The sequence below is a fragment of the Acipenser ruthenus genome, chromosome 17 (assembly GCF_902713425.1).
Source record: "Acipenser ruthenus chromosome 17, fAciRut3.2 maternal haplotype, whole genome shotgun sequence".
Lineage (NCBI taxonomy): Eukaryota > Metazoa > Chordata > Actinopteri > Acipenseriformes > Acipenseridae > Acipenser > Acipenser ruthenus.
The window spans coordinates 19,438,744-19,454,176 of record NC_081205.1 but is presented as its reverse complement, the minus strand read 5'-3'; the positions used below and the strand labels follow the sequence as shown (position 1 = coordinate 19,454,176).

General features: G+C 40.0%; 2 protein-coding genes across 6 annotated transcripts in view; one reads left to right on the top strand and one right to left on the bottom strand.

Moving 5' to 3' along the window:
• Positions 1–97: 97 nt before the first annotated feature.
• Positions 98–14,777, top strand: LOC131697955 (venom prothrombin activator porpharin-D). 2 transcript variants are annotated; one of them, XM_058990048.1, is made up of 9 exons: positions 98–222; positions 1,638–1,734; positions 3,450–3,610; positions 4,879–4,912; positions 6,847–6,960; positions 7,937–8,071; positions 9,158–9,387; positions 10,179–10,296; positions 11,630–14,777. In XM_058990048.1, the coding sequence occupies exons 2-9, from the start codon at positions 1,665–1,667 to the stop codon at positions 12,184–12,186; spliced, it is 1,419 nt and encodes a 472-aa protein (XP_058846031.1). In that variant the 5' UTR covers positions 98–222; positions 1,638–1,664; the 3' UTR covers positions 12,187–14,777. The 2 variants fall into 2 exon arrangements, with proteins under 2 accessions (XP_058846031.1, XP_058846032.1); XM_058990049.1 differs by lacking the exon at positions 6,847–6,960.
• LOC117423684 (protein IWS1 homolog) overlaps positions 13,728–15,433 on the bottom strand; it is a 26,196-nt gene continuing 24,490 nt past the window's right edge. For 2 of the 4 annotated variants that reach the window (XM_034039761.3, XM_034039763.3), the window contains one exon: positions 13,728–14,164. In XM_034039761.3, the coding sequence (XP_033895652.2) occupies positions 14,039–14,164 (126 nt within the window). In that variant the 3' untranslated portion in view covers positions 13,728–14,038. The remainder of the gene's footprint in view (positions 14,165–15,433) is intronic. The other 2 variants (XR_004547816.3, XR_004547817.3) reach the window with 1 other exon arrangement.

Genomic DNA, 15,433 nt, shown 5'->3' with positions numbered 1-15,433 from the left:
TATAGTGGTTAGGAAATGTTAAGCAAAATCGTTCATTCCGACCTCCCCCTCAGATATGAAGTTTATTCGTGCCTCAATGTAGTGCAGGTGTATTTACTCAACCTCTAGGCTCTCTCTCTCTCTCTCTCTCTCTCTCTCTGTAAATATTTAAAAGACGGTTATTCATCAGCTCAGGAACACAGAGTACTCTCTTGGATTTGAGTTGTAAAAACAGGCTTTATGGTAAGTTAGATTTATTTCTCCATGGTTTATTACAATGTATTTTTACATGACCTCTAAGAACAGGTGAAATAAGAATAAGAAACGGAAGGCACTGTGTAGATTTCCAATGCCATTAACCAGGTATCAGAATATTCATTTATTAAGTGCAAAGTCTTTGATGGTGTCATTGGGTTGATGGTGGTACAAATAAAAAGTCTTCAAGTATTGAGCAGGTAAAACTGAATGAGAAGAGACACCCCTAAGACTTGTGAAAAAATGTGTACATGCTATGACAAGACGGCAGGAAACTCTGTGAAATACAAGGACATACCAAATTACCATAAGTATAGTCTATTATCTGAACTAACTGGGACTGGGGGCATATTTGAATTATTGCATTACAACTGTGAAATTGAAGTCAATAAACCTCCTAAACTATATAATTCAACCCCTTTACCTGTAGCTATACTAAATAACATACAGTACTGAAGTGTTGTGTAGATAGCAGAGATTGAGGGCTGGTTAGTCCATTCTCTATGACAGCAGGGCTGAAGAGCACAGCACACAGCAAGACAGGTTACCAAGGACTGCTCACAAAATACAACGTTTACTGTAATCTCTGCATTACAATGACTAGACATTAAAGTTCCAACAAGCTTACATGAGTGTATTTAGTATCAGTGTATTTAAAGAGCTAATTGATTGATTCTTTTAAGCCACAGGGAATCCAAGACAATGCACAGGAGTCATTTGAAAACACTTTTATAACATTATCCACTGTCTGTAAACTTGTGTTATAATATGCCATGTTGGAAGAATGCATTGGGGTGCCAAGCATGGAAATACCTCTCTTAAAAACACGTGTTCATTCTTGCTGAGGCATATGATTTGTTTTTTAATGTGATGGTTGTTCAATCACTTAGAATACAAACATATATTAACGGATTGACTCCTCTTATAATCATAATGTGGCACTTCAGGGTGTGGACTGTAGTGGGATATCACCACTTCTCACATGGTTATTAAAGACACTTGGCTTCGCCTCGTGATCCACAACACACAATTCCCCCCTAATTATTCTTTGTTTTAGTCTAAACAGATTCTGTTCGTTCAGACAATCTTCATAGCTCATTCATTTAAACCCTGGGATTAGTTTGGTTGCTTTTCATTGGACTCCATCCAGGACCACAATATCCCTTTGATACTGTGGTGACCAGAATGGTACAAAGCACACCTCATCATAACCTCCTTGAATTTGTACTCTACATATTTGTCTATGTACCCAAGCATTCTGTTTGCCTGTCTGGTAGCTGAGAGCGATGAGTCTATTACAATACCAAGGTCTTTCACTTGGTTCTGTTCTATACCCCGCAATTTGGATCCTATATTTTTGTGACCGGCACCCTACTTTAGTCTATTTTTCTTGTTCCTTGCAGAAACTAGAAGACTGAAGCTGTTTCAACATGGTGATAAGCTCATGCTTTCATATATTCCTCTCCTTCGCCTGCCTGGGAGCAATCTCTTGCACTCCAGGTGGGTTTTTGCTTGAAGCAGTCCTGTATGTTTCTATGATTCCGGCTCTTTATGGATGTTTGTTCTCCTTTTCTTTGGAGTCAAATGAATGTAATAATCTGTGGATTTCTTCCACATACCCCTTTGTTAAAATGTACACCACTGTCTATATTGTGCCACTGGGGTGAAAGAGGACTGGATTGACCAGGATGCAGTGATGCTAGGTCATGGGGGTGTCCCCCAGGGCAATGGAGATGAGACAGATTGGTAGCACATGGAGGGCTGTCAGTCAGACAAGAAGCAGGATCCTTCTCTATAGAGTAAACAGTCTCCTATCTAAAACAAAGGGATATCCAAAATCAGATGGGCAAATGCAAGGAAATCTAGGGGTATGGGGAGGATCATTCAAGCCAGAGGCTACTACCAGAAAAGAAGAGGGGGTGGGGAGTATAGGAGTAGCAGAGACTGGCAGGTATGGGGAAGGGAGACAGCAGGTAGAAAAGCAGACTGGTTTTAGCATGCTATAGCAGTGCTTATCTGGAAGTATATTATAGGTTTGTTACTGAAGCAGGCACTGTTTTAATTAGATAGTGCAGTGGCTGTTTTCAATTAAATGTATTCCAAAGTGGAGCATTTGTATTGATAATTGACCCAAGTGATTATGTCTACTTTTATGTATACTTATAGGGTTCTGAAATCATGATTCTAGACAGTCTTAGGGACAGAGTGTCTAGGTAAAAGAAGACACATGCAGTCAAAAATTAAGTTATATTAAATGTGATATTGCAACATCAGAATCTGTTTATTTTATTCTACCTTGCTTTTTCTTTACTTTATTATTATTAGTTTATTTAGCAGACGCCTTTATCCAAGGCGACTTACAGAGACTAGGGTGTGTGAACTATGCATCAGCTGCAGAGTCACTTACAACTACGTCTCACCCGAAAGACAGAGCACAAGGAGGTTAAGTGACTTGCTCAGGGTCACACAATGAGTCAGTGGCTGAGGTGGGATTTGAACTGGGGACCTCCTGGTTACAAGCCCTTTTCTTTAACCACTGGACCACACAGCCTCACTTACCCCCATACCCCTCACTGAATTAGAAAACTGAGAATAAATACAAGTACAATATATGTGGAAAGGTCACCAGTGAGTTGTCTCTATGGTAAAGGAAAAACTGTCTATGTGCCCTGATGACAATGGTGAGCTATGTACTCTTGGTAACAGGTCTGCTGTAAAAACTTGGTGGCGTGCTTTTGGGTTTTCAGATTGTGATTTGAATCATGTAGCGTCTCCAAATTCAAGTAATGCTAGAGCATTGTGTAGTAGCCATGGAGGGGGTCACCTTCCAGAAAAGAGAATCCAAGAGAAACAGCAACCTCTGCCAAGTGGGACTAGAGCTGGCAAAACAGCTCAAAGTATCTCACTTGTGAGATACGAAAATGTCAATGAATAGAGGCTACTCCACGAATGTTATCCTGACAATATGATAACTAAAGTTAGCAGGTTTCAGCAATGGTGGCTGACTGCCAATACTGAATGGAAAGGCGTTCCGTTCCACATGAAAGCAGCCCTGGCAGCCAGCACTGCAGAAACCCACTATTTAAACACCAAGCATCTGCTTTGGTAGATTTGGGGTTTGAGTCTAGTTGAGGAGCTTTGCTGTAAAATGGTTGCCCCAGTGAATCTGTCGTAGTTGTCAGCTGACACGTCTGTCTGTCTGGTTGTATCCGCAGTGTTCATGGAGAAGAAGGCAGCCAATGGGGTGCTGAAGAGGCGGATACGGGCTAACTACTTCCTGGAAGAGATCAAGCCAGGCAATCTGGAGAGGGAATGCTATGAGGAAGTGTGCTCCTTTGAGGAGGCCTATGAAATCTTCAAAACCAAAGAGAAAACTGTAGGTGTCCCTAAAGCCATCAGTGTAGAATAAGTTCCACTGGCAATGTTCTGAAAACAGTTCTTTCTCTTCGCTTGTTTTCATTGTCAGAGTCATTTCACATGGAGGTGTGGAGTGAGGGTGTTTCTCCAGGGAAATGCTGCCTTAAGTTAATAAAGTAATTTAATGGGGTATATAAGAGAGAGAGTTAACATGAAATACGATATAATTCTTTAATGGATTAATAAAAACATGTGTAGAGTATATCAATCGATTTATCACATATATGTGTACTTGTAATTATAGTCTACCCCAGGATATTCAATATAATAAGAACTTGTACACTAAAATGAAACTCTGTAGCACCAGTACATTAATTCCTAATATTTTTAAACTGATTTAAAGTAATTGTAGCTAACAAAATTGTTCCATAATTTTTCTCTGCCATGCACATCCATTCACCATGTTTCAAAAGTGCAGTCATTTCACCCCAGTAATGTCTTACTGGTTGCAAAGCATGTCAGCTATTATGGGAAGCAGCTGGTTGGTTACTGAGAGGAAAAAAACCCAGGGAAGGGGTGGGGACAATTTTACCCCCAGGAAGTTATAGACTGCCTAAATACAATGCATGGTTTGCAAACAGAGATTTATTTAATCTACTGTAGTAGCAGATATCATAAAAATACAAATTTGTTAAAATACGTGTTGCTTTCAAAACTGCCCATTTGAGACCTATATAATGAATGGATGTGAATGATGCAGATAATGTATGGAGCTACTTTGTTAGCTACAATTATTTGAAGGTGCTTTCTAACATAGAAGATTAAATTTATATTAAATGCTCTACTTTTGTATTCATTATGTATTATTGTATTCAATTTCCAAAATATATGTTCTAGTGCAAAGCATTCTATATATTCACTGTATATATAGTTTTGCAAAATATATTCAAGAATAAAAATATATTTCAGAGACTAATGCTGGTTTAAAAAACAAATCAATTTAAAATAATGTACTGTAAAAGTCATGTTTTAATGTTGTCTACACTCTCAGTTGAATCTAATTCATGTTAAGCTGTGTATATGAGTATCCAGTAAGACACCCATTTGAACGCTTGTTTCATTGTAGAACTATGGTTGTTTTTTGTTTGTTTGTTTGGTACTGCTATCTGATGGTTGACTGTTTAACATTATGGATTATGTCATGCATGCGTGATAATCATATTTTCCACTTTAAATATTGATGCAGTCGGTAAAGTATAAAGCTTATTTTCTCTCTACTCTTTCCAGGATGAGTTCTGGAACAAATACAACAGACAAACTAGTGAGTGACACCCTTCTTATTTTACCTTTGTTATTGTGCAGTTCTGAAGAAACATGTTATATCAGACATTTATTTTCATTTACTACTTTAGATTAATCAAAGTTCTCAGTTTCTGCCTTTTTTTCATGGTATCTTTTACACTTGCACTTCCTGGGTCAGTTCAGCAGTGTCTTCTGGGTCAAAGCATTTTACTGGCTGCAATGCATGTCAGTCATTAGGGGAAGCAGCTGGTTTGTTAAATGACAGGAAAGAAGCCATTGAAAGGGTGAGGACAATTTTACAGAAAGCATGGCTTTCAAACCGAGATTTATTTAACCGGTGTAGTATATGTTTAGTATAACATTTTTTTGTTTGTTTGTTTTTTTCAGAACTGGACATTTGAGACATATATAATGAATAGAAATGCACAAAGATTTATGGAATTATTTGGTTAGCTACATTATCTTTAACTTTAACCCAAACTGATGCCCATATACCCATATATTTTAAATGCTTCGTGGTTGGTCACTGGCGGAGGAGTGTGTAAATGTGATCTAATTATTGTCTCAGTACACAGGTGTCCCCTTGCAAAAAAAGTTTGAACAATACTATTGGCATACAAGTGTAAGAACATTAGAACATAAGAAAACTTACGAACGAGAGGAGGCCATTCAGCCAATCTGGTTCCATCCGGTTTCCGAGTATCTAATTGAGAACTTTTGTCAAGTTGTGTCTTAAAGGCTTGAAGTGCTTCTGTCTGAAAAAAATGACTAGGTAGCCTATTCCATACCCTCACCTCTCTGTGTGTGAAGTAGTGTCTCCTTCCCTCTGTCTTAAGTCTATCTCCACTTAATTTCCAACTGTGTCTTCTGGTCCTGGTTCCTGTACTGCACTTATAGTATTGATTTGAGTTAACTTTGTCAACTCCTTTTAAGATTCTAATGACTTCAATCATGTCCTCCCAGATCTTCTTTGTTCCAGACTAAATATATTCTGGTCTTTCAGCCTTTTTTTGTAGCTCAGTCCTTTAAGTCCTTTGGTGCTGTAGTGCAGTGACCAGAACTGGACAAGTGTGGTCTCAATAGTGCATTATACAGCCTCATCATAACCTCCTTTGATTTGTACTCTACACTTTTGGCTATATACCCAGTTATCCTTTTTGCCTTTTTGATTGCATCCCCAAACTGTGTGATTAATCTATTACAACACGGAGGTCTTTCTCTGGGTGTGCCTGTTCTAGTTCTATACCACTCATTTGGTATTTGGATCTTATATTTTTGTGACTGGCGTGTAATGCTTTACATTTGTTGACATTGAATTTATTTTGCCATGCTTCTGCTGTAAGTGTGTACTACCTTGTATTCCTATGGATTGCAGTTTGAGGATAAGCACTTTGTCAAATTATATGGTCTCATGGGCTCTTTTTGTGTCCATCATTGCAGTGACTTCTTCAAAGAAGTCTAAGGGGTTTGTCAGGCAGTCAGCTGGGACATCCCTTGTCTTGATTGATTTGTGTAAAATGTTTGCCAGCGGCTTGGCGATGATCTCCCTTGTTTCTTTAAGCCCTCCTGGGTATATGCCAGAGGTGGCCAAATCACGGCTCCCAGTGAAATGCTGGGTGACCTATGCTTCGCGGCTCGAATAAACTCGTGTTTATTATTCTTTTGTCTCTCCCCTTCTCTCTCCTGTTTCTTTAAACCTGCATGTTCACTGAAAGGACATTTTGTCACTTAATAACTTTCCACGGAACGAGCTGGCGCATGCGTATTTCGATCCCCTCGAGTGAAAGACAGACATACAGCTGAAAGTCAATTTCATAATTTTGAATTAAGTGCTTGTTCATTTTGTGGAGATAACGGCATTGAGCAAACCCTCCAAGGAACTGCACAGAAAGCAGCCTATGTTAACAGAATAAATGGTTGCTCATACTAACCATAGATTCTTGTCTCATCCAGATGTAAACACCTGCAAGGGGATCCATTGTGAAAATGGAGGCATTTGCATTGTCATTGATGGCGATAATTCCTGCCTGTGTCCGCCACGCTTTGAAGGGAGCAGATGTGAAGCAGGTCAGCATTTGAGCCCTTTTCCTGCTAGCGTGCGGTTATTTTGAATTTCCTACCTGCTCTATCAAATGGGGTTTTACTATTTAGTTGCACAGAGAAAAGTCACAAAATGTGATCATTTTTAAATTGTAGCTAACAAAATAGTTCCACCCACTGATGTAACCCGAATATTCCTGCTAGTATTGGTTTCTGAGTGCATAGTACATAGTACATAGAATATATGAGTCTGAGTAATGGGTTCTCTGCACAACACTAGTCTTGCACTTCTGGGTCATTTCACCTAGAAGGTGAATTTGTCTCCACCCCTTCATTGGCTTCTTTCCTGTCAATAACCAATCAACTGCTTCCCGTACTGAATACAGTCTTCATTTGTGTGATTTATAATAAGTTAATATGTCATGTGTAGGGTGTGTCTTATTGTATAAGGGTCGTCATTTCACACAGTTTGAGCAGCCGTCCACCATACTTCAAGTAAACTCAGATAAATGGGCGTCACAAGAACAAGGAAAAATACAGTTAGGAAAACAAAAAGATCAAGTGAGAAGGATGTTACAGTGATTGTAGCTCAGAAAATAATTTCAGAAATCGTATTCACTATATAGGACTCATAAATGCAGTTTTCAAATAAACTCATGTTATAGCAAGCCTATAATTTCATTTTAAGTCATGATTTCTGGTCGTACACAAGATTAAAGAAAGTTCTCAGTTTGCCTGCCTTGCCTGCAAATCTGTAACTGCTTCACTTCCTAGGTCATTTCACCCCAGTGACTTCGAGGAAAGCAGCTTGCTGGTTTACACAGTTTTTAGAGGAGAAACGTAGAGGAGAAATTCTATACATTTTTCCATAGTAAAAGTATGATAAAGCATATTAAAATAAAATGCTATGCTTAATACAGTGCATAACCATGGTAAACCCATGACTTTTATAAGGGAAATTACTTAAATATAATCTTTGTTCTGTATATCTTGTATGTTTTAGAAGTTTTCAAGTGTGAGTATAAGAATGGGGGTTGCCAGCAGTATTGCACAAACAAGTACCACTCTGCCAGTGTGCAGTGCAGCTGTGCTCGAGACTACAGACTGGAAGAAGACGGGAAAACCTGTGAAAAAATAGGTATCTATCCTACTGTTACAAAATATCATGCGTTTGGCATGAGTGGAAATGGGCTGACTCAATGTGAGGTTCTTATTGAGGGACTGGGATGGAACCCAGTACTGAACCCTACCTCACAATAGAGCACTTCCTCGCTGTGTCCCCATTCCATCATGTAATCCTTTGGTTCATTCACAGTTGGCCCATGTTGACAGCAAATTTCACAAGTACTATATTTTACTGTATAAGAACCCTTCACTGTATCTGAGGTACAAGCATGGTCGTAACTAGCTATGAGGACACCAAGGTCATGTTTTTTTTTTGTATCATAAATGCTGATGCTCGTGTAAAAATTCTGGTAAACTACAAAAGACACCTTAATTTTCTCTGTTGGTTTGCTGTGTAACATAGATTTGGAGGTTGAATAGTAAACACCAAGCAGTCATATAAATACTGCCAGCTATAGCTTGAAACCAAGTTTGACCTCGGTAGAATGTCAGCTCTGGTTATGGCCCTGGGTGCAAGACAGCGAGTGAAATAAAGAGGGAGATCTGTACACACGGATCCTATTCAAAAGACCCAAAAAGGTTTTTATGTACAGTATATCATATGTAGAAATGGGCACCAAAAACAGTACATCTGTAAGAAACCCAAGATTTATTTTCTCTTAGTAACATTAATAATAAAACAATGTCTTGCGTGGCTCCCAAAAAGTTAAGAAAAGATAACTTTTCTTGAATATTTTAACGGTGGTTTTATACACAAATAATACAGAAATAACTCTTATCTAGAAAACCGCCCACTTTCAAGTCCATATTAAAGACATATCGCTAATGTTGGCTGGTTACAATTTCAGAACATATATGTTTTTTTTTACAAGCCCGTGGTTTACAGTTTTTAGTCCAGCTAGTTGAATTGTCATTCTCCCTTTTAGTACTTTTATAGTTTTATCATTTTGAAATGTGTAAACCTCTTTGTTGATCTGTTTTTTAAAACTGTATAAAAATCGAATATAACATTTAATATAAAAAAGCTCTTTATCATTTAACCTGAAATGTATGGAAGAGTCGGAGAAGTGTCATGTGCTCTTTGTTTTTCACTTCATAGTGGATTTCCCCTGTGGGATGAAGCAGTATAGCCCCTACAGGAGCCGATCCCTCTTGGATGAGATGCTGCCCCTGAACCACACTGAGGAAAACGATTACATGGACCTGATTGAGACGGTCGCCGGCAGCAACGCAACAAACCACACCCTCCCTGAGCCTGGGCAGGCCATGAACACTGATCTGCGCATTGTGGGGGGCATGCTGTGTCGTAGGGGGGAATGCCCCTGGCAGGTGGGGGGGGGTCTCGCTTCTCGCAATTACAGCGTCTTAAAAATAAGAACAAAACAACAGAAAATGTATTAACATGTACTGTGCCGTCATTGTAGTCACATTCTTGCTTTAGCTGTTTATACAATATATAATGACCTCTTCTGGCTACAGTCAAGAAGTGCACCTCAGCCTGAGCCATTTAGTCCTGAGCTTCTCAAGCAAAGACTGCCATTTCCGCCCCATCAACAGAGGTGAAAGGCATAAAAACCCTTAAGTTTACCATTGTAAAAGCACAGAAAAGTGTAATAAAGCGTAGTGAAAGCATGGTAGGTACGCATTATAAAGCAGAGAGATGTATGGTAAAGCATATTAAAAAAACATGTCAAATCAATGATAGTATAAATACAAGAAAAACATGAGAAAACTGAAAAATTACTGTGGTAACCTTTTATAAAGGAAGCTAGTGATTCAACTTGGTTCTGGTTTGACTGTGGGAAGAAAGTTTACACAAATTAAACATAATTTTTAAAAGTCATAAATGTTCATTACCGAAGCATTTAGCGTGGCTAGAAACCTGTCCATAACTCTAACTGCCTGGCATCTCATAACCAGACACTGACAGTAATATCCTTCTGCACTACCAGGAAAAAAAGAACAAAGGAAAAACTACAATTTTTTAAGAAACTACTGTACTTTTTCAAGCAGGTGGATACAATTCTTAATGCATCAGAAACAAAATACAGTTTAAATTAGGAAATGTTGTTTTTCCCTGTCCCGTGTCCTCAGAATTATCTCTGACTTTGTATTTAAAGGTTTACATCCATCAGAAGAATGACTTTGGTTTCTGTGGTGGGACTCTGATTACAGACCGCTGGGTTGTAAGCGCTGCACACTGCTTTGAGGAAATCACCCCTCACCATGTCACAATAGGTAACAAGCCTCTCACACTGTTTGTTTACAGATGCCTTTATCCAAGGAAACTTACAGAGACTAGGGTGTGTGAACTATACATCAGCTGCAGAGTCACTTACAACAACATCTCACCCGAAAGACAGAGCACAAGTGACTTCCTCAAGGTCACACAGTGAGTGATTGAGCCAGGATTTGAACTGAGGACCTCCTGGTTATGAGCCCTTTTCTTTAACCACCGGACCACACAGCCTCCACCTGTGAGGTTAAGTTAGGTTAAACAAATATTGTGAGCACACTTACTTGAGAACACTGTGCCCAAGCACAGCTGTAAGGTAAGCAGTGGCGGGAAGATGTTTCCCAACTCAGCCATCTCAGGAGACAGAGGAACAAGGAATTGATAAAGTGGGGTACATTTGACCTTGTGTAGAAGAGATGTATGTTCTATGTCTGGAGCAACATTGTAACTCACACCAAGAAATTGATAGTGTTTAGATATTGTTAGGAAAACAGAGTGTAAGCAGAGTTCACAAAATTCAGCTTCACACACACACACAGAGTTAGGTATGATATACAAGACTGGCACTAGTGCGAGTGAGACAAGCTACCTGAAAATTCTCTCCTGTTGACAGACCATCACTGTATCTGACCGCTTCTCCCAGAACATTAGGTAATTGATCACTATCTGATTTCTGTTCATGACTAGGTGCTACATTGTTGTGTCTAACGAGAATGTTTAGCTATCTGTGTGTAACTTTGGAATATTGGAATCAATAAATGGAATCTTACTAACACAGCAATTGGTATTGTGCCCACTCATTTACAGACATCAGATTAGTTTCTTTGCAGACCGCTAGCTTTCTCTTCGTAACAGTTCAAAGACACTTACTAGAGTTGCGTCTCTTTTGCTCTTGGAGGGAGGTCTGTTAAAAGTGTCTCGTTTCAGGCTGTTAATATAATGATATCTCTGAAAGAAGTCGGGCTGACAAATTTAGAAATGTGCCAAAATTTAACATGAACTACTGTACTACTATTATGGCTTCCGGTAAGTAATACTATTTTGTGTTTTCTTTGATCACATGTTAAATAACAGATCTAAATTATGTTCACATAGTTGTTTTTGTTTAAATTATCTCTCGATCCTAAAATTCTAGGCGGTGCAAAACTTTTAGCCATAGCTGTACATTACCTAGTTACTTTTCATCCTAGAAGCACAACACAACAGTTAGATCTTGTCAGGTTAGTAAACCACAGTCCCTCCACTTTAAGTTTGAGGAAGATTGGATGCAGCATGTACTGCGTAACGACCCACATTTTTAAACCTAATAACTCCCCCTATTTCTGTTTTCTTTAGGAAACTTTGACAAGTTGCGGCGGGATTTGGATGAGCAGAAGATCCTGGTTGAGAAGCTGGTGGTTCACCCTCACTTTCACTCTGCCACCTTCGACAGTGACATTGCCCTGCTGTACCTAGCGCAGCCCGCGGGGTTAGGGACGTACGCCACCCCCCTCTGTCTGCCCAACACTAACCTGGCCAAGCTGCTGCTGCAGGAGGGCAACATGGGGCAAGCGAGTGGCTGGGGCAACACCCGCTACCTAGGCAGATCCTCACGCTTCCTGCTCAGGGTGGCGCTCCCGGTGGTGAGTTATGAGAAATGCATGAAAAGCACCTCTCAGGTGATCACCGACAACATGTTCTGCGCTGGATACCTGCAGGAACCCATGGACTCCTGCCGTGGTGACAGTGGGGGGCCATTCGCTATGCACTACAAGGACACCTGGTATCTGACTGGCGTGATCAGCTGGGGAGAGCGATGTGCTGCCAAGGGAAAATACGGGGTGTACACCCGCGTCTCCAACTACCTCTCGTGGATCCACGACACAGTCTCCTTACAAAACAACACTGCTTAGAGAAAAGGGTGCGATAGACAGCTATGGCCAAATGTTTTGCATCACCTAGAATTTTAGGATTGAGACAATTATTTTAAAAATAATAATAATTTAAAAAGCTTTATGAAGATATTTTTTTATTTTTATTTAACATCATGTAATCAAAGAAACTACAAAATGATATTGCAAAAGTCAAGCAAAAGCAATAATAGTACAGTATTTTTTCATGTTCGATTGCAAAATGCCACATTGTCAGTTTGTTAATTCTATAGGGTGATGCAGAACTTTTGGCCGTAGCTGTAGACAGTTTGGTATTATTACTTTAAACAGTATTTATAAAAAATTCAGTATGGATTGCAACACTAGCCTGAATTGCATGTTGAAATTAAGTTCCCCGTTTCCTTGCCTTGCAGGATGTCTGTTACTGCTTTACTTTCTTGGTCATTTCATCTCAGCAGGGTCAGAAGTGGAAGAGTCTAAAAGCATGGCTTGAAAAATGAGATACATTTAACATAGTGTACTACCTGAGGTAATGATTTAAAATTCAAGTAAAGACGCTCCGCGTGGAGTGCAGGATGCGCCCTGTAGCCTGGAGATCGCAGGTTCGAATCCAGGCTATGTCTTTGCCAACCGTGACCGGGAGTTCCCAGGGGGTGGCGCACAATTGGCCGAGCGCCGCCCGGGTAGGGAGGGCTTAGGTCGGCAGGGAAATCCATGGTTCACCGCGCATCAGCGACTCCTGTGGCCGATAGGATGCCTGCGGGTCTGCAGTGGAGCCATTCAGATCTGTGTTGTCCTCCGGCACTATAGGTCTGATGGCTTCACTGTGGATCCGCAGTTCAAAAAAAAAAAACAGCTTGGCAGGGACACGTTTCGGAGAACACGTGTAAATGTAATGGATGTGCATGGCACAGAAAATGTGGAGAACCATTTTGCTAGCTACACTTTAAAAGGAAGAAGTTGTGATGATAGGTTGAGGGAACAATGTATTTAGCCTAAAAGAAAAGATTAAAAAGGAGTGGAGAATGTATGCAATGGGCCGATGCAGAATCATTGGGTCCTTTAAATGTGTATTTTGTGTATAAAAGATATTTGTGGTGGCAGGGGGTGAATTTACAATAACATCTAAACCTGCAACAATGCTGAATCGTGATTTTAACCTTCAAAGTTCTCATTTGAATATTTTTGGTTTCGAGCCTCAGTGATGGCTCAACTAGGCTGAATATTTTTGGTTCTGAACCTCAGTGATGGCTCGACCAGGGACCTCACCCCAAGTTTCCATTCATACATTAGTAGTAGCAAAATCAGTTTTAAAAAGACTCACATTCAGGGCTTGGCACTCATTGAATGTGTCCCCACTTTCTGTATGACACGGGAAAATGAACTGACTTAAAAAGCCCAAAAGATCATAGTTTTTCTTAGGACTACGAATTGCAAATCCCACTGAAATACAAGTAAAAGTAATACAAAATTTGAAGCTAAAATTGAACTCTGTCTACAAACTGCACTTACTTCCCTTACCCTACACACCTCTAAATTGCTGAACAAAAACAGTACAGAACTAAATGTGAGACATCATTTATTGATTAATCGAAGTAACAACTTTGTTTCTGTACAAAGGGGCTCCGGTTTAAATACAAACAGGGATATGACGAAAGACAGACTTTACAGGAATTCAGAGCAAAGCAAACAATCCTATGATGCTGAACAGTGTTATACATCCAAACTAAATAAAAAAAACAAAACAGTCTCTAAAGCAAACAAATAGAGTCCAAGGGCAGAGAGGGGGTGGGAATATCAATTGGGTTATGGAAGCAGTGACTGTTTTAAAAAAAAAAAAAAAAAAAAAAAAAAAGGCTTTAAAAGAAGCGAATCACAAAGGCATCCGATTTCCCTCCACACTGATTTTCACAGCATGCGCAGGCTTGGTCAGCCTCTTGATGTCTGCAAAGCGCCGCATCTGCTTATCCACTCGGGTTACTCCTTTCTTGATCGGCCCCTGCAAATGAAACGTAGACAATTAGCAAGAGAAGATAAGGGCAAAATAAGGGGTTCAAAACCGCAAATTCACAGGAGCTGGAGATTGCCTGGTTACAGACTAGAGCTAGCACCCAAGTGTCAACTTGTCAAAATAGTAAAGTTACAGGACCTCAGAAGCTGGTACTCAACTAATCGCATATTACGTGATTGTGAAATAATTGCAAAGTGTGTGGTTTCAGAAGTGCAGTTGCAATCCAATGACATATAAATCACATTTTAAAACATAAAATAGTTTAAAAAAATTCCAAGTCATTTTAAAATTGAATGCACAAGTTGCAAAATGCTACGAAATAGTATGTTCCCAAACTTAGCACCAGGCATACATGATGAATGGGCAACAGTGTGTGGAGTAGTGGTTAGGGCTCTGGACTCTTGACTGGAGGGTTGTGGGTTCAATCCCAGGTGGAGGACACTGCTGCCCTTGAGCAAAGTACTTTACCTAGATTGCTCAAAAAAAAACCCAACTGTATAAATGGGTAATTGTATGTAAAAATAATGTGGTATCTTGTAACAATTGTAAGTCGCCCTGGATAAGGGCGTCTGCTAAGAAATAAATAATAATAATGATTTGACTGACTGTAGTTGGTTTACCTGATTGATGACTAAAGGCTGATTCTTATTTGCACCCACCATGAGATGGTCGTGTAACCCGACCGGCAGGAGTTGGAACACCAGACAGGCACATGCCTAGACAGAAATGGCCCTCAGCGATGGAAGTATGAAATAGCATTACGAGATCCTGGACTGAAACGCCTTTTCAGCTGCTGCCTAAACACCTGCTGGTGCTTCTCATCGCCAAGCTGCACCTCTCACTTGGTTCATTAGCTTTTGGGCAACAATCATCAGGGCGGACTGACTATCTATCCAGGAGGGGAAAATCCTACTAGCCCCTCTCCAAGGGGACCAGGCTACCTGCTGCTGTTAGACCACCAAAAATCAGCATGCAGTTCAACACAGCAAAAACAATCCACAAAGTTGCACTGCTGTACAGTTGCTATATAGGAGAGGTAACGTAGGCTTTACAGAGAGCAAGAATGGGATCTTCATACACAGCCATGCATCCCAGAGCAGCAGCACCCAAGCCATGTTATACATGTTAGACAGGAGTCTCAGAACTGGAAAACACAATCTTTCATAACTGCAGTAAAACATTATCTTCATTGTACAGTATGCCTGTTATATTAGTAACGTGTGTATATCAGCCAATAATTTGCTGTGATGGCCCACA